Source organism: Sus scrofa, chromosome 2 (assembly GCF_054392235.1).
Source record: "Sus scrofa isolate SSC_HxYL_T2T_F1_AM1 chromosome 2, Sscrofa_HxYL_maternal_Yorkshire_Landrace_v2.0, whole genome shotgun sequence".
In the NCBI taxonomy this organism is placed as follows: domain Eukaryota; kingdom Metazoa; phylum Chordata; class Mammalia; order Artiodactyla; family Suidae; genus Sus; species Sus scrofa.
This window is the reverse complement of record NC_139384.1, coordinates 28,150,055-28,168,393: the sequence shown is the minus strand read 5'-3', so window position 1 is coordinate 28,168,393 and position 18,339 is coordinate 28,150,055. Positions and strand designations below refer to the sequence as shown.

The window sequence follows — 18,339 nt, the reverse complement described above, 5'->3', positions numbered from 1 at the left end:
TGCAGGAACTGCGTTTGGCCTCTTTGGGACCTTTGTAGGCGGGATTAGCCACTCCCTTCCTGGAGCTGGATGCACGTGGGCTTCCAGTCTGGCTGGGATTGGAGGTGGGTGGAGGTGGTAAGAGACGCTGGACAGTTCAAGGGAGATGTAAGAGGACCAGATGGCACGCTCCGAGCTCTCAGAATGGGTCTGCAGTGGTTGGAAAACTTCTCCTGACTTGTCGCTCTTTGTCTTGTTTGTCCTCCTGCAGCCAAGGCTAAATCGAAATGTGGCCCCACCTTCTTCCCCTGTGCCAGCGGCATCCACTGCATCATCGGCCGCTTCCGGTGTAACGGGTTTGAGGACTGTCCCGACGGCAGCGACGAAGAGAACTGCAGTAAGTGCTAGGGGCTCCCTGCTCCTTCCCGCTGCCGGACACCCCCAGGATGCTCACTGTCATCTTGGTGCTTCTTACATCCACGGGCTCAGCGGGCTCAGGCATTTTCGGTTGTCACCTAGAATCTGTTCCTTACCACTGCTTTCTGGCGTGATGTGGGGATGCTCAGCTACTATTTATCAGAGCCACTGCTAAGGGCACAGGGCCTGGGACATACTTTGGTTTGAACTTTTACCATGGTTCTGCAGGCGCAGGTGTGCTATCCCCATCAGCAGGTACAGAGAGGTCAGTGAACTTGTCCAGTGTCACACAGCTCATCAGTAGCAGAGCCAGTTCTAGGCTCATTCAGACCCTGATCTGATTGTCTCTCCCACCCAATACCTCATTTGCTTTCCTTCTCACTTTGAATTCTTTTAAAAAAAGATGTTTGTATATTATATACATGCTATAAGAATATGCTCTTCAAAAAAAAAAATCCAAACCATATTGAAAGTTAAAGTTTTCCTTGGCTTCTGACTACCCTGGTTCCTTTTACCTGCTGTATAATATTCTATGGCATCAATACACAGACAGACACTTCCCTTGTTCTCTCTTTACCACCTGCCTCTGAGCAGTCTTGGTGTTGAAGCTCACCTCACTACTCCTTTGCCTGGATACACCAGTCCCTTCTTTGTCTGCATCTCTGTGTCCAGATTCACACTCAGCAGCTTCTATGACCTTCAAGGGTCCCTTTCTCACCTTTCATACTGTTCCAGCCTCCGAGCAATTTGTACCTGCTGCTGGTCCCTCTGGTCACTCCTTACTGTTTATTCTCTTTCTTTTCCTCTTAAATAATTAGACTGCTGGAGTCTTTTTTTCTTTCTTTCTTTCTTCCTTTTAGGGCTGTTCCTGCAGCATATGGAAGTTCCTGGGCCAGGGGTTGAATAGGAGCTGCAGCTGCTGGCCCATACCATGGCCATGGCATGGCAACACCAGATCCGAGCTGTGTCTGTGACCTGTACCACACCTCAGGGCAATGCTGGATCCTTAACCCACTGAGCGAGGCCAGGGATCGAAGCTGCATCCTCACAGACACTATGTCAGGTTCTTAACCCACTGAACCACAATGGGAACGCCAGAACCTTTCTAACTGTAGTTGGCTCTGGACAGATTTACATGTTTACTTTCTGCATTTACATTAAAAAAAAAAAAGCTTGTTTGGAGTTCCTGCTATGGCACAGGGGGTTAAGGATCCAGCATTGCTGCAGCTGTGGCATAGGTTGTAACTGTGACTCAGATTCTGTCGCTGGCCTGGGAACTTCCATATACCATGGGTGTGGCCTAAATAAATAAATAAATTACAATGAAAACCTTTTTTTCTTTTTGATTCTTATAAAGAACTTGCAAAATATAGAAAAGTATAAAGAAGGGAGTTCCCATTGTGGCACAGGGGAAATGAATTCTACTAGGAACCATGAGGTTGTGAGTTCGATCCCTGGCCTCTCTTAGTGGGTTAAGGATCCGGCATTGCCGTGAGCTGTGGTATAGGTCGCAGATGTAGCTGGGATCTGATGTGGCTGTGGCGTAGGCTGGCAGCTGTAGCTCTCATTCAACCCCTAGTCTGGGAACTTCCATATGCCGTGGGTGTGGCCCTAAAGAAAAAAAAGAGAAAAGTATAAAGAGGAGAGCACAACTGTTACTATGTGGGCTGTTGTGTGATAGTCATCACCCCCAGCCCATCTGTATGTGGTTCTCTAATTGCAATGCCCTCTCTTTATTGTGACCATTTTCTCATGTTACTAATTTTTTTCAAAACATAAGTTTTAATGCTGTTGGTGGTGGGATACATTGAATTTTCCCTACCCTGCTGGTTCTGTTCTAAGTCCCTGAGTCGGAGGGTGACTGCTCTCGTGTTCTTTATGTCCTTCCAGGGAACAATCATTGTGCACTCTCCCAGGAGGGATCCGGAGAGTTTATAACTCTTCCTGGTGCTTCCTCCTCCTGCTTTATTTCATCTTATGGGTCTCAAATGGCAGAGATATAGCAGAGCTGCTAGGTTGTTGTGTGGTTAGTAGAGTGGCTGGACTCAGCTTAGCAGGGACAGTACGTGTCATGCCCAGGGGAGGGGACTGACTGAGCAAAGTGACTCTGGAGCTGGGGTCGGGCCTCAGCTTTGTGTTCTGCCCTAAGGAAGTGTGAGTCTGGCATCTTACATCATCCCCGTGCACAGTGATTTTCTCTACAGTGGGGGTACTAACAGCCTTCTTTCCGAGTTTATTGTGAAAACTAGACGAGATAATATCTTCAAAGTGCTTAGTGTGGTGGCTGGCCATAGTCGTTGACTTTAAAAATACACAATCGCTTCAAACAAAACTGAGTGGGAAGTTCCTGTCATGGCTCAGTGGTAAAGAACCCGACTAGAATCCTTGAGGATGAGGATTCAGTCCCTGGCCTCGCTCAGTGGGTTAAGGATCCGGCGTTGTCCTGAGCTGTGATGTAGGTTGCAGACACGGCTTGGATCTAGCGCTGCTGTGGCTCTGGTGCAGGCCGGCAAGAGCTCCAATTAGACCCCTAGCCTGGGAACCTCCATTTGCTGTGGGTGTGGCCCTAAAAGGACAAAAAGACAAAAAATAATAATAATGATAATTAATAATAATAATAATAATAAAAGAAAATAAACCAAACTGAGTGATTAAGGGGAAGGTTGTATTTATCAGGGTTCTGCCTTTGGTTTGGGATGGCTAGAGACATACTCCTTTTATACAAGCATAACCTCTGAGATACAGCTGGTTTGGTCCCAGAACACCCCAATAAAGTAACTATTGCAGAAAGCAAGTCACACAAAGGTTTTAGTTTCCCAGTGCATATAAAAGGTATGTTTACCCTATGTGGTAGTCTTGTATTCTGTCTAGAAAAAGTGGTCTACGTACTTAATTAACACAAAACAAAAAAATTACAGTGGTGACATCAAAGGTCACTGATCACTGTAACAAGTATAATAATAATGAAAAAGTTTGAGTTACCTACATGTGACACAGAAACTCAAAGTGAGCAAATGCTATTGGAAAAATGTTGCTGATAGGTCTGCTCAATGCAGGAAATTCACTCAGCTTCAATTTATTAAAAAATGCAGTATCTTCAAAGTGCAATAAAGTGAAGTGCAATAAAAGCAGGTATGCCTGCATTTCACTCAGTCCTTTTGTAAATGGGTATCGGCTTGATCTCAGCTTCTTACTGTCCATGGGGATCTTCTCATGTAAGGGGGGGACTTTATGTGTGTCGCCATACTAGAGAGTAATTCAATGGCAATAGAGGTAAGTGATGCATTATAATATGTACTTTCTAAATGATTGTGTCTTCCTCTGTACTGTCTGCCATAATTAAAGATCCTGTATGATTTAAATGTTTGGGTATTGGTCTTTAGGGGTGTAAATGAGTAAATTATACCTATTCTAAATTAGATTCACCGTTGGAAAAGAGTAGTTCCAACTCACTGTTTTGAAAACTGGTATAAAAATGGACAGAATCAAGCACGTATCCTCCCTTTCAAATAGGAACTGTTCTTCTGAGTAATTAACTAGCTGAGTTGGGAAAATTCTTTTTGAAAGAATATCAGCTAATAGCAGAATGAGAACATTAGCGTTTGTCTGTGTTTTAACCCCTGATGGAGAAATGGATCAACAGTGGCTACTAAAACCATTAGATGAAAAATTGATAGGGAGCTTTATAATGGATGGATCAGGCAGAAAAGTTCTAAAACCAGCAGTCAGTCTTCTCACAGACAGCTTTGAATCGATATTGCAGCACTTCAAGTGGACCGTAGAACCTTGTCACTCTGCGGATCTCTTTGTAGTATAGTTGTTTTAAGGACTACATCTGCGTACATTAAAAACCCCCAAAAGACAGTGTTTTAACTTTTGCTTTAACATTTCAACTGTATTTTAAAGAACTCCAGAAGAGAACAGTCATCAATTTATTTACCATTTCGGTTGCTCTTCCTTCACTTCTGATGTTCCAAGTTTTTTCTCCTAATGACATTTTCCTTCTGTCTGAAGAACTTCCTGTAGCAATTCTCTTTAAAACAGGTCTGCTGGCAACAGATTCTCTTCCTTCATCAGAGCATGTCTTTATCTCACCTGCATCCCTGAAGGATATTTTTACAACATCTAGAATTCTGGGGTGACAGTTCTTTTCTTTAAAGCCCCTTTAACATGTTGGCGTTCCCATCATGGCGCAGCGGAAACAAATCCGACTAGGAACCACGAGGTTGCAGGTTCGATCCCTGGCCTCGCTCAGTGGGTTAAGGACCCGGTGTTGCCGTGAGCTGTGGTGTTGCCATGGCTATGGCGTAGGTCTGTGGCTACAGCTCTGATTAGACCCCTAGCCTGGGAACCTCCATATGCCATGGGTGCCGTCCTTAAAAGACAAAAATAAGTAAATAAATAAATAAAATGTTGTACCACTTCCTTCTGGCTTCTCTCGTTTCCAGTGAGAAGTGTGCAGTTGTCTAAATTTTTTATTTAAATCCCTTAGAGAAGACACCATTTTTCTGTGGCTGCTTTGAAGATTTTTTTCAGCCATTAGATGATCGTGTTTCTGGGTGTGTGGATTTCTTTGAGTTTATCCTGTTTAGGATTCTCTTTGAATCTGTAGGTTTTTGTCTTTTGCCAGACTTAGTACATTTTCAGCTGTTCCTTCTATTTCTGTTTTTAATTGGACTATAGTCAATTTACAATCCTCTTTCTCATTTTCTTATGGAATTCTCATACAATTTTAGATCTCTGAAGCTCTATTTACTTTTCAGTCAGTCTTTTTTTCTCTTTATTGTCCCGATTGGATCATTTGGGGGGGGCAGGTCTGCAGCATGTGGAAGTTCCCAGGCCAGAGATTGAACCCACACCATGGCACTTGCTGCAGTCACAACACTGGATCCCCAATCTGCTGTGCCACAAGGGAACTCCCAGCTTGGATGATTTTTACTAATCTTTTGTCAGGTTTACTTTTTCCTCTGTCATCTCCAATCTGCTTTCGAGGCCAGACAATGTGGTTCTTTTTTATTTCAATTACTGTATTTTTCAGTTCTGAAATTTCCTTTTGGTTCTTTATGTCTTGTGTTTCTTTGCTGAGACTTTCTATTTTCTATTTGTTTTGAGAGTGTTTGTGATTGCTTATTAGAGTATTTGTTATGACAGCTGCTTTAAAATGTTTGTCATAGAATTCCAACATCTGCCTTATCTTGGTTGATTGTCTTTTCCCATGAGAGTTGAGATTTTCCTTTTTTTTTTTTTTTTTTTGGTTTTTTTTTTTTCATATGCTCAGTAATTTTGGATTATATTCTGGGTATTTTGATTATTCTGTATGACACTTTGGGTTTTGTTTAAATCCCACAGAGAGGGCTTATATTTTTGTTTTAGTGACAGATGACCTTCTTGGGTCAGGCCACAAGGCCACAAGTTCCTGACAGCCCTCTGTGGGCTGCAGTTGTGGTTGTTTTCAGATGATTTTTCCAGTGCTCCTTGGGTGTGTCCTGTGTCTACATCTCCCTGTGGTCAGTCTGGGGCCTGGGCAGTGGTCTCTGAGTGGAGTTCTCACCGTCTTTGGTGTGCTCACCAGATCCAGGTCTGTGCCGGTTTCCTGGGATTCTGAGAGAAGGGAAAAGAAAGTAAACTCGCCACTGTTTCAGTCATAGTTCAAATTTTGGTCTTCTTCCCCAGTTGGTGTGTCGTGGTTTACTTTTCAGAATCTAAAAATAGCTGCTACATGTATCCTGCCCAGGTTTCCTTCAGCGGCATTCAGTGGGAGAGTCAGGGTGTGGTGTGGTTGCCGCATCTGACCTGGCATTGGAAACTCCCACAAGTCAGTTTTAGCATCACAAGAAAAGAGACAACTGGGCCTTTGCCTACTGATGTGCCCCAACTGGAACACACATCACCCTATGGTATTTCTGTCCCAAAGCATCCATCCAGAATCTGACTGAGCCTCTAAATCTGCCTTAGTTCAGGCTGTTGTAATGGAATGCCATAGACTGAGGAGCTTAAGCTGCAGAAACGTGTCACAGATCTGGAGGTTGAGGACCAGAGTACCAGCAAGGTCTGGTTCCTGGTGTGGGTTCTCCTCCTGCCCTGATCTTCACATGGTCCTCCTGGGTGTGTGCACAGAGAGAAATCCTTTGCTTCTCCTCGTCTCGGAAGGGCACGTATCCCACCGTGAGAACACCACCCTCATGACCTCATCTAATCCGAAGCACCTCCCAAAGACCCCACCTCCTAATTCCATCCACCAGGAGGTAGGGTTTCTACACATGAACTGGGGTGGTGGTGGGGGACATGAACAAACATGTGGTTCTGAACACTAACCAGGATTGACCCCATGGATAGACAGACTGCCAGATCCAGGACGTGGGACATTCTTTACCACCCAGTTCCATCCACAAATGGGTTCTAAGAAAACAGTAGAGAGGAAGGGGGAACCTACAGACTGAAAGAGACTTGAGACAAATCACATGTCATGTGCGGACCTTGTTTCGATCCTGATTCAGACGAACCGACCGTTTTTTAAAAAAAAATTGAGGTAATTGGGAAATTTTGAATTGCAGCGGTATAGCTGGTAAAGTTAAGGCAGTGTTGTTAATTTTCGAAGGGTGAGGATGGCATTGTGTTTATTATTTTTAAGAAGTCTTTATCTTGGAGAGGTATGTACTGGAGCACGTGAAGGTGAAATGACGTGATATCTCAGGTGTGCTTCAAGCCTGTCCTCGGGGCTGGGAGTGGGGGTTGGACTGCAGCGGAATTGTCAGTGAGTTGATACTTATCAAAGCCAGGTGATCGAAAGCCAGGGGTTCACTGTGCTAGCCTCTAGCTGTTTATGTAGTTGGAATTTTCCATAATAAAATGGTAAAAAATAAAATACAGGGCAGTGCTGTGGGGTGATGGCTTGATGTCGGCAAATAACTGGAGAGTCCTATTTTTTAAAGAACTTGATTTCCGTGGATGTGTTTTCCTACCGCGTGCATTTGTCTTGCGGGAGTGAGGATAAGCCAGGACCGGTGTGGCCTTCTGGAAGATCGCAGTGTGGGATTTTGCTCTTTCACGTCCTTCCCTTCTCCCGTGTGCTCAGTTGTCCTTGGCTGGAGCCGAAGCCCTGGATGGGCTGGCAGCACAGCTCTTCCTCGGGTCCTCCGTCAAGTAAGATCTGCTGCTGTTTTCCGCATAGTTGTGCTCAGAACACCCACTGTGTCCTGGGCTGTGTTTCTTCCAGTGCCAAGTCTTGCCTTGTCCCTAAACAGCAGAGTCACTTAGCCAGTGTATCAGTATTTTTTATTCACAGAGCCCCTCGGCGCTTGTGTATTTCTATAGCTTTGTTCATGTCAACCCAAAGTAGCTTCTACATTTCCCATTCACCCCTCGGCAGATCCGTGGACAGAAGCCTCAAGGAGCTGAGCATCACAGCAGAGGGGCTGCGTGAGCCGAGGAGCAGGAGCATGCTTCTGCTCAGTGCTCCAAAGTCCAGCAGCAAGGTCGCCTTAAAGGCTCCCGTGTGACCTGCTTCCTTAGGGACACGTTCCTGGTCATTCTCCTGTGTGTTCGCACACCATCTCGGGCCTCCTCCAAACTAAAATCGCCTCGTCCAAGAGTCCCACCCTCAACACCCTGGAAAAATAACTCCTCTCCTCCTCCCCAGTCTCACTGTCCTTCCCCTGCTTCTCCTCTGCACTTACCCCCACTTCTCATTTATTTCCTGCCTTCTCTATTGCACTATGGTGGCCATGAGATGCTGCTGTTACGTATGGCCTGGTTCAGCCGTAGCACGTGAGAGAGATACGTGGAGTAAATCACACTCTTGGGCTTTGCCTTGAGTGCACATTGACCAGCCTGGCGCCCCTCTAGAATTTAGCTCTTTAAGAACACAGACTGGCTTTTCTTTTATCCCCGGTGCCTTGTAGACTGCTTCATTTAGAGGAAATAGTAAATGTCTGTGGAATGAATGGATCAATTAAAGAGTTAAAGAAGAAACCAGGCAACCAGGCAGTCAGGATATAGTCGTTTTTTGTTGTTGTTGTTGGTTTTTTTTTTTTTTTTTTTTTGGCTTTTTAGGGCCGTACTTGAGGTATATGAAAGTTCCCAAACTAGGGGTCCAACTGGAGCTGCAGCTGCTGGCCTACACCACAGCCACAGCCAAAGCAATGCAGGATCCAAGCCGTGTCTGTGACCTACACTGCAGCTCACAGCAACACCAGATCCTTAACCCACTGCAAGGCCAGGGATTGAACCCAAGTCCTCATGGATGCTAGTCAGGTTCGTTACCACTGAGCCATGAGGGGAACGCTACTCAGGATGTGTTCGTAACATGGGGACATCTTGGTCCTCTTCTGCGGTTTCAGAGGTACACCCAGAGAGCACCTGTAGGCTCTCCATTATGCGGGAACCCCAGCTCCTACCCTCTGCAGACTCTCATTCTTTCCACAATTTCTGTGCCAGACGCCATGCAAGATGCTGCAGGGCATATAGAGCTGGGGCAGTTGCAGGACCCTGGCATTGTTGAGATGATACCCAAGTGAGGGAGACAAAAATTGTCATACCCCCAAAATCACAATCTGGGTTGACCATTGGGTGTACTGCCGGAACCACCATTGGGGGAGATGATTTCCCTCTGAGCAGTGTGGGTTGTTGAAGGAGAGGGATCCAGGAGGGTGGGTAGCACTTAAAAGCCGGCTATACGGTTCCATGGAATATTTTAGGCTCAGGGAAGGGAAGTGTGAAGACTGTATAGTATGAAGGAACCCACTTGGCTGGCAGTGCCTGAGCGCGCATTATGTATGTGGGACATTTCTATGTGCTTTATAAGCAGGATGTTGTTTTGGGTTGATAATATCATGACTCCCTTTTTGTAGATAAGGAAACAAGACATAGTAAGGTTAAATAATTTGCCTAAGGTCACACAGGAAGTAGCTAAGTTGTGACATCAACCTAAGCAGTATAAACCAAGGATCTGAACTCTTAACCACTATACTCATGTGTCTCCCCAGTAATAATATTATTACAAGCATCTGCTGGGCACCCGCTATGGACCACATGCTATTTTCAGTTATCTGGGTGCATTATCTCAGTTTTCACAAAATCTTAAGACACAGCCACTATTCTGTTGTAAGCCACACGGGAAGTCCAACACAGCCACTATTTTTATACCCATTTTATAGGTGGGGAAACTGAGGCTGAAATAAAGTAAAGAATTCTCCTAATGTCATGTAGGTGGTGAGTGGTAGAGCTGAAATTTGAACCCAGCTGGATTTCATGCCCTCACCACTAATCATTTGAAAAAAATTTAAAAAAGGTATGCTTGAAAGGGTACCTGGGGCAGGTCTGGTTAATAAGTACCAGGGATATAATGTATAACATGATAAATACAATTAGCACTGCTGCATGTCATATATGAAAGTGGTTAAGAGAGCAAATCCTAAGAGTTCTCACCCCAAGGTAAACAAAATTTTTTCTAGTTCTTTAACTAGTTGATGGATGTTCACTAATCATGGTAATCATTTCATGGTGGAGGTAGTGCAGGTCATTATTCTGTACACCTTACATGTATAGAGTGCAGTGTGCCAATCATACCTCAATAAAACTAGAAGAGAGAAAAAGTTGGCAGTCTGGGATTGGATTTTATACCCGATGAAGAGCAGAGATCCTGAGCAGAGAGCAGGGTGAGGAGGGGGAGAAGGTCAAGCATAGCTGGAGCCTGTGGAGCTGGGACACAGTGAGCCGTATAAGAGAAGTGGATCCATAGGGAGAGGGAGGGGTTGGGGAGAGAGGGCGGGAGTCAGTTTCAGAGGTGCAGAATTTGCAGTGAGGAGGCATTCAGGCAGCATCAGGAGGAAGAGGATTATTGCTGGAATGAAGATTTGGGGAGCCATCCACAGGAAGGTGGTGGTGGGAGCTGTGAAATCGGATGGAGACAGGCTGGGGGGTGGGCAGGAGGTAGCCATGCCCAGTGAGCCAAGGAGGAGGAAACAAAGGGCCATTAGCAATGAATCGGAGTCTGCCACTGCTACTGCGCTACCTCCCACAGGGGTCTTATAGGTGTGTGGGGGGGGACATGGGATCAAGGAACCTCTGCCCCCTCCTGCTGACCAGAATGGCAGCCCCTCCGCTCCTGTAGACTGAGACTTGTCCCCTCTCCCTGCCAGAGGCTATAGGGTTGGCTCACCATCGTCCCACGTACACTAGCCCCGAGATTTGGCCCTGCCTGTCTTGGGGGGCCGAGGGCTGCTGGCAGAAGTCTTGTTGAGCAGATTCTGAAAGGAAGGCAAGAACTTGCAGCTGGCCACAGACAAGCCGCTCTTCTTTGAAGGTCAGAGCTGCCGGCATTTTCTAGGCCACAAAGGAGCAGTGCTTGTTAATGGGTCGGATTATTTGCTGAGAGGCTTGGAGCCAGGTGTCCTCAGTCCTGGAACAGAGGAAGTCTCGGGGCAGCTCCAGCTCCCCCACTTGCCTGGTTTCCAGGGAAACGGGGGCTGGGGAGACAAGATCCCCACGGGGGCCAGGAGCCCGGGATGCTCGGTGCAGATGTGAGCAGTAACCAACCCGCAGGATGGGGAGTAGATGTGGGGGTGGTGTGGGGGTGTCGCTGGTGGCGAGGAGGTTCTCACTGATAGGTTTTGTCAAGAACCCTTTGAGGTGGGGGAGGGGCTGGCTTCACAGACTTTAAATGGATGAAAGGCGACATTTCCTACGTCCTGCTGGAGATAGATGGCTTCATTTCCTGTCTTAAAGCTGGCCAGTTGCTTTTGGATGACTGCAATGGGCCCTGGGTCCCATCCTTCAGATGTGGTTGAAGTAAATGCCGCCAGTTTAATTACCCACTGAGCTTAACCTTAACTCACTCCTCCCTCCCGCTGGCGGGAGAGACAAGTTCTCTTTCCTGAATGTTGTGGGCTGGCAAACAGACTCTCAGAGCCCTGTATTTGTTGTGGTAATAATAGCCAAGGAACTTGGAGTCACAGTTGAGTTTTTGAAGTTAACCCTGAGGACGATTTTCTCCATCTCTATTGAAGTAAATGCTGTCAAATAGAATATTCTTCGAGTAAAATCATACATTTTCTCAGTGACTGGGAAACCTTGGCAAGAACAAAGAAAACATACACGTGGAGCATATTAAATATTGCTAGAAGATACAGAGACGTAACATCCCAAAGTAGGAAGTATTTCCCCGTCAGTTTGTGGGCTGTGTGTTGAGCACTTATGTGCCAGGGTCCATGAGATTATAGGAACCACTGAGACGTGACCCCTGTCCCCCCTGAGCCTAGGGTGTTGGTCCCATGTACTCTGGCCCTGAAATTTGGCTAAGCCTGGTAAAAACTGCAGAGGCCTTGGGAGAGGTATTGTGAAACTTGAGTTGTCTGAGCTCTTGGGGGAGATTTCACTCTGGGTAAGTGCGTCTGTCTGTGACCGGGATCTTTGCACTGTGTGGCCTCTTGGTTTCATCAGTGTCCACCTCTCCTGGTGACAGCACAGGGCCATTCTTAGGAATGTTAGTTTTTAGACGGGGCTATCATCCAGGATTGCCATTGGCTCCTTTTAGAACTTTCGGGTTTCTGTTGAAACTCTCTTAAGCTGCACTGTTTCAGAATTCTTCAGGTGGCTCTGTATAGCCTTTCAGTCTCTTCCCAGGGCTGTTAGCTCTTCTTTCTTACTTGGGCAGTTTGTTTGCAGGTTGGCAACCACATCCTACAATCCTCTCCCTCCTAATTTGTGGCAGTGTCCTTGGGAACCAGAACACAAACCTCATTGGAATTTACATAAAGGGAGAATCAGTAGACCTGGGGGAGGGGAAGGCCTGAGGGGCCTTCCTAAGGCCGCTTCCAGCAGTTGAAGGGCAGGGACTTCGGGATGTGGGTTTTAAAAATTCAGAGGCCTCTTTTTGGTTTGCTGCTGTGTTTGGAGAGTATTCCTCTAGCATCTTCTGCTCTGTTTCTCTACCCTGCTGGAGCTGGGTGGATGGGTAGTGGGGACACCGTGTTTTATGAGGAGCCATTGATAAGGAGGAATCCCAGGTGTGGCTCTTTACCCGCGTGTACTTGTGTCCTCTGAGCAGCTGGCCCCCTCTGTGCGAAAAATGCTAAAGTTGGGGTTTGTTGGCCAAAGAGAATTGCATGAGGAAAGAGGAAAGGAAAGGAAAGCGAGTAATCCCTGAATCGTTTCTGCCAGACTAGACTCTTAAAAACATTCAGAGGAGTCTTTCAAACATACTGAAAAGGAAAAATAAAGTTAAATGAACACCCGAACTCCCAACATCCTGTTTTTTAAAATTTGTGTTACCTATAGTTATGATTATATTATTTCAACTATGTTAACTATAGCCAATAATACTATATGACATTATTAATAATATATTAACCATAATTAATTATTATATATTTTAAAATTGCTAAGGAGTAGATGCTAAAAGTTCACGTCCCAAAAATGATTTTGTAACTATGTGGTGGACAATGTTACCTAGACTTATTGTGGCGATCATTTCACAATATGTGCAAATATCGAGTCATCATGTTATATGCCTGAAACTAATATGATGTTATATGTCAATTATATCTCAATGAAAAAATGACATTACCATATTGCCTTATTTGCCTCAGATTTTAAAAATAATAAAATGTGGAGTTCCTGCTGCAGCTCAGAGGGTTAAGGACCCAACATAGTGTCCGGGAGGATACAGATTTGATCCCTGGCCTTGCTCAGTGGGTTAAGGATCTGGCATTGCTGCAAACTGTGGCATAGGTCACAGATGCGGCTCAGATCCAGTGTTGCTGTGACTGTGGTGTAGGCCTCAGCTGCAGCTTCAATTTGACCCCTAGCCTGGGAACTTCCAAATGCCACAGGTGTGACCGTGAAAAGAAAAAAAAATAGTAAGAGTAAAATAAAATAATAAAAAATATCCAGGTCTGCAGTACACCCCTCTCCCATCCTCACCAGAGGTATCCACTGCCCTGAACTTAGGGTTGTTTCTGCCAGTGCGAGTTTCATTTTTTTTTCTGTATGTATTTTTGTGCCCTTTAATAACAGGTAGCATTCCTTAGCACATATAACTTCATCTAAGTGGTACCACACTGTACATGTTCTTCTATTACCCCCCCCCCAATATTATATGTGTGAGATTGATCCATCTTCGCTGTGGTTCATTCATTCATTTTTCACTCCTGTTCATGATGGCCCCTGGGCCAAATTGGCCTGTGACCTGTTTTTAGAGTTATTTACTTTAAATGTATTTACTGCTTATAAATCAAATTTTGTTGGAACACAGCCTTGCGTTTTCTGTGGCCACTTGCACTACCGTGGCCAAGTTGAAGGGTTAAGGCAGAGACCGAGACCCAAAGGTGAGTGAGGCCTAGAGTATTTACTGTCTGGCCTTTTTCAGAAAGAGTTAGCTGTCCCCTGCTGTAGAATTCTGCTGAAACAATGAATGAGCCTGAGGTACAATTCTCCTGCTGGTGAACATGTGGGCCCTTTCTGATATTTTTATTTTACAAACGCTGCTTCAGTCAACATTTTTGTTTGGGTGGGATTTTCCCCTGACTGTGCAGCTGCCAGTGAAATGCCTGGAGTGTGTGCTTCTGACACTTGAGCACCAGGTATATGGACCTGGGTGGATAGACCCGTTTGCAGGCCCACGAGTAGTCTCTGAGACTTCCTCTCCCGCCCTGTCCTGGCCTGGTATTTTAAGACCTTTAGTTTGGCGAGTCTGCTGCAATTAAAATTGTGCTTCATTGCTGGCAACTGGCAGCATTTTTTCAAGTTGTTGTTGACCATATGCCATTGCTCTGATGGGAATTGCCCGGTCGTATTGCCGAGTTTCCTCTTGAGTTGTTTGTCTTGTTCCTTTTGAGTTGAGAGTTCTTTCTGCAATCTGGTCCTAGTTCTTTTGGTTGTATGCATTAAAACCAAATACATACGTTCACCCCATGCATTGAAACTGATTTTCAGCCTGTCTGCCCATAGAGCATTGTGTTAAGGTATAGTTTTGTTAGCCTTAGCTCACATTGAGGATACGTTTGAACTAGGTATACACTTGTGTATATGTATATAACACATATAAATGTGGTGTGTGTGTATGTACTCATGCACATGTGCGCACGCATGTGTGCATACATGACTTCTTTTCCTTGAGGAAGTTTGTCAAATTGAAAGGGTCTAAGGCTGGAGTTCCACTGTGGCTCAGCAGGTTACGAACCCGACTAGTAGCCATGAGGATGCAGGTTCGATCCCTGGCCTTGCTTAGTTCGTGAAGGATCTCGAGTTGCTGTGAGCTGTGGTGTAGGTCACAGATGCAGCTCGGATCTGGCATTGCTGTGGCTGTGGCGAAGGCTGGCAGCTACAGCTCCCATTTGACCCCTAGCCTGGGAACTTCCACGTGCTGCAGGTGCGGCCCTAAAAAGCAAAAAAAAAAAAAAAAAAAAAAAAGCAAAGAAAAAAAAGAAAAAAAGAAAGGGTCTAGGGCTAAAAAGACCCCACGGGGGCGGTGGGGGGTGGGTGGGTATGGAAGTTTGTAATTGCCCCATCTCAGAGCAATTCAAATGCCTTTCCGAGGCTGTCTCTTTGAGTGAGCTGATTGTTGCTGACACTTTGGCTGCTTGATGTGACCCACACAGTCCCAGGGAACCCAGAGGCCACTGTGGTGGGATGCTGAAGGGTTTGGAGGACTGCCTTGGACAGAAACCAAATGTGACTTGTGGTTTCAGATTACTCCGTTTTGGTTTTGGCTGAAGTCAGCCCTCGGTTTCAGCTTGATCAAGTGGAACCATTGTCCAGCCCACAGTGATTTAAATAATTAAAACGTCCGTTTTCAGGCCAGACTCCTTTTGCTTGCTTTCGCACTGGTCCATCATCTTCAAAACTAAAAGGGCTGGCTCCCCCGGCCCTCTGCCTTCTCTGACCTTTCAAATCAAACTTTCTGGGTTGAATAGCTAAAAAGTAAAAAACTCCACAGCCCTTCGGGTTGACCGGGCCCTGTGGAGTTTACAGTCTGCAGCTGTGCCCTCCTCATACCCCAGCAGTCACTCCTTGTAGCACACGTGGAGATAGAATACAGCCACCACCTTGCCAGGAGGATCTTACAGAGACGCTGGCTGTGAACTTGCCCTTGATCCCATAGCCATCTTCAGTGCTGGATCTGGCATCCCACTCTGGTGCTTTTAGTCCCATACATAAGGCAGGTGCCAGCTCAGTTCATAACCCGAGATCCCATGCCAACCCCTCCTCATGATCACCTATACAGGGGGTGCCACACGCAGGGGCTGAAGCAGACCTAACTAGGGGAGCACGTCCAACATTTGCTGAGCTGGTGCTACGTGTCAGACTGTGCTCTGTACATCTTCTCAGTTGTCTCTTGATGCTCAAATGAATGTCGTGAGTAGCAGGGCCAGCTTCAGGAACCTGTGACCAGCATAGCATCCGTGCTTAGCTTAGAAGCACGCCACACTTAGTTTTATGCCCGGCAGTTATCTTCCTGCATTTTTAAATATGTTTTGGACAAGTGACCTCATATTTTCAGTTTGCACTGGGCCCTGCCAATTATGGAGCCAGTTCTGTACACAGATAAAGGAACCAAGGCTCAGAGAGATGAAGTTGCCTGAGATCACACAGCTAAGAAATAGCAGAGAGAGGACTCGAGTAATTTCTACTTTGCCACTTCAGTCATTGAAAATAGAGCCCTGGAAAGTACCTTGCTTGAATTGCACTGCAACGAGTGGGGAAGCGAGAGAAATTGTGCTGTAGAAATTGTGATTTTCTGTGATTTGGTTAAGTAGTTTTGTGTTGACCTCATGCTGGCCGGTGGCTGCCTTCTTCTTTGAGGGGAGGAACCATATCTTTCTTTTCTTATAGAGCCTTGTGCACAGTTCGGGAACCAGAAGAATCCAACATAGCCTTTGGATTGGGTCATTCCATCACTCCCTCCATGGCAGAGGTTCCTGGGTCCCCAGCTCACCCGCCTTTTCTAACTTTGCTCTTCCCTGGGTGTCTCCTAGGTTACTGACCATTCCACTCTTTTTTGTTGTTGTTGTTGTTGTTGTTGCTATTTCTAGGGCCGCTTCCGTGGCATATGGAGGTTCCCAGGCTAGGAGTCTAATCGGAGCTGTAGCCACTGGCCTATGCCAGAGTCACAGCAACACGGGATCGGAGCCACGTCTGCAACCTACACCACAGCTCACGGCAATGCCGGATCCTTAACCCACTGAGTGAGGCCAGGGATCGAATCCGCAACCTCATGGTTCCTAGTCGGATTTGTTAACCACTGCGCCATGACGGGAACTCCCCAGCCATTCCACTCTTGACTGTCCCAGGAGATTCGGGTTTTGCCCCAGGCCCCTTAGAGGCTGCTGGTCTAAGACCTAGAGGTTGACCAGTTGGAGGGAGGCACTGCCCTCCAGTCCTGTTGGTATAGTTATAGGGCAGTAGCGAGATGCCTTGGGAGAAGGAGCTTTTAGAATTGGGCAGAATAAGTCTCGTCCTGTCTAGGTCATTGCCTGGCCAGTCTCCCAGGGCCGGCTTTGCATCAGCCATCCTAGAAGATGAGCAAGCCGTAACTCCTGGCTGGAGAAGGTTGGGCAGGGGGTAGGGGGGACCTGCTAATCTCCCTGGTGATCTGCTCTGTTTTCCCTTCACAGCAGCAAACCCTCTGCTTTGCTCCACCGCCCGCTACCACTGCAAGAACGGCCTCTGCATTGACAAGAGCTTCATTTGCGATGGGCAAAATAACTGTCAAGACAACAGCGACGAAGAAAGCTGTGAAAGTTCTCAAGGTAGGAGCCTCTCAAGCTCTAAAAAAATAATTACAACATCACCGCCTAGAAAATAGCAGCCATTCCACCTCCAAATACAACAGCTGTGTTAATCTCTGCCCTTAGCTTGCAGCCATTGTACACAGGGTTTTAACCATAACACACCTACCATTTTGTATTTTGCAGTTCTCATGCGTTAAATATTAGATATACATTTTCTCTTCAAAATTGTAATTTTCCCAGCTGCATTACACACTGTCATGGTGCTCTGTGGTGGTTTTCTAAATTGTTGCATTGTTGGGGCTCACCTAGGTGGTTTCTTTCCACTGAAATACTCCTTCAGGATAAATCCAGCAGAATGAGACAGCTGCACAGTCCATGTGTACACCTCACCGTACAGCTGTTTGAAATTTGAATTTTTTTTTCACTCTCCGCTGCTGCTAGTACTGTCTGTGCATGTCAGGTTTACAGTAATATCCCAGGCATTCACTGCTCTCCTCTTTTTTCCATTTTTGCTGAGTTAGTCATAGAAAGACAACTCCCCAAATGCTTTCATTTGCATTTCTCTGATTATGAGCAAAGCTAACATTTTCCCCTGGGTGTTTGTTTACTGTTTGGGTTTGTCTTACGTGAATCGCCTACTCCTGTCAGAGCTTGCATCCTCAGAGCTGTTGGAGGGAAGCTGAGGGATGCGTCTAGGGGATGGAAAGGTGAGGTTTTTAGGGAACCCAGAAGGGCTCCACGGGGTCGTATCCTCCGCTGTTGAAACTGACTGGGTACATTTCCTTACTTGTTGACCGTTTTCTGGTAAACATGCATTTATTTCTTCTGTGATTAGAAAAAAAAATGCAAAGATTTAAAAATGATGTTGATGTGAAGACATCCTAAAAAGTGGCTATTTCTAATGTTATAAACTGGTATCATCCATGCGCAGTCTTTACTTTTCTGACGCAAAAATTATATTGCCGTGGTCCACTCGTATGATTGTTTATTAGAGTTCATTTACTTTGAGTGTTATTCAGTATTCCGCTGTATGACTGTATTACAATTTCTAGATTTAATAATACTGTAAAAGAGAAAAAGCAAGAGAAAGATAGATCACTGGTTAGTTCATATGTTGGGAGGTAGGATGGATGTGATAAGTGCCGTGAAGTTAGATGTAGGTTCCTTTTAAGGTCCTAGCTTTGGAGTTCCCGTTGTGGCGCAGTGGTTAACG

The 18,339-nt window shown here is 45.9% G+C and overlaps 1 protein-coding gene across 7 annotated transcripts in view; it reads left to right on the top strand.

The window, feature by feature from the left end:
* LDLRAD3 (low density lipoprotein receptor class A domain containing 3) overlaps positions 1–18,339 on the top strand; it is a 297,605-nt gene that overhangs the window by 159,048 nt on the left and 120,218 nt on the right. For 4 of the 7 annotated variants that reach the window (XM_085011433.1, XM_021083185.2, XM_021083191.2 and 1 more), the window contains 2 exons: positions 251–376; positions 17,010–17,144. In XM_085011433.1, coding sequence (XP_084867559.1) covers positions 251–376; positions 17,010–17,144 — 261 coding nt within the window. Of the gene's footprint in view, positions 1–250; positions 377–17,009; positions 18,305–18,339 lie in introns of all 7 variants that reach the window. The other 3 variants (XM_021083186.2, XM_085011434.1, XR_014837056.1) reach the window with 2 other exon arrangements.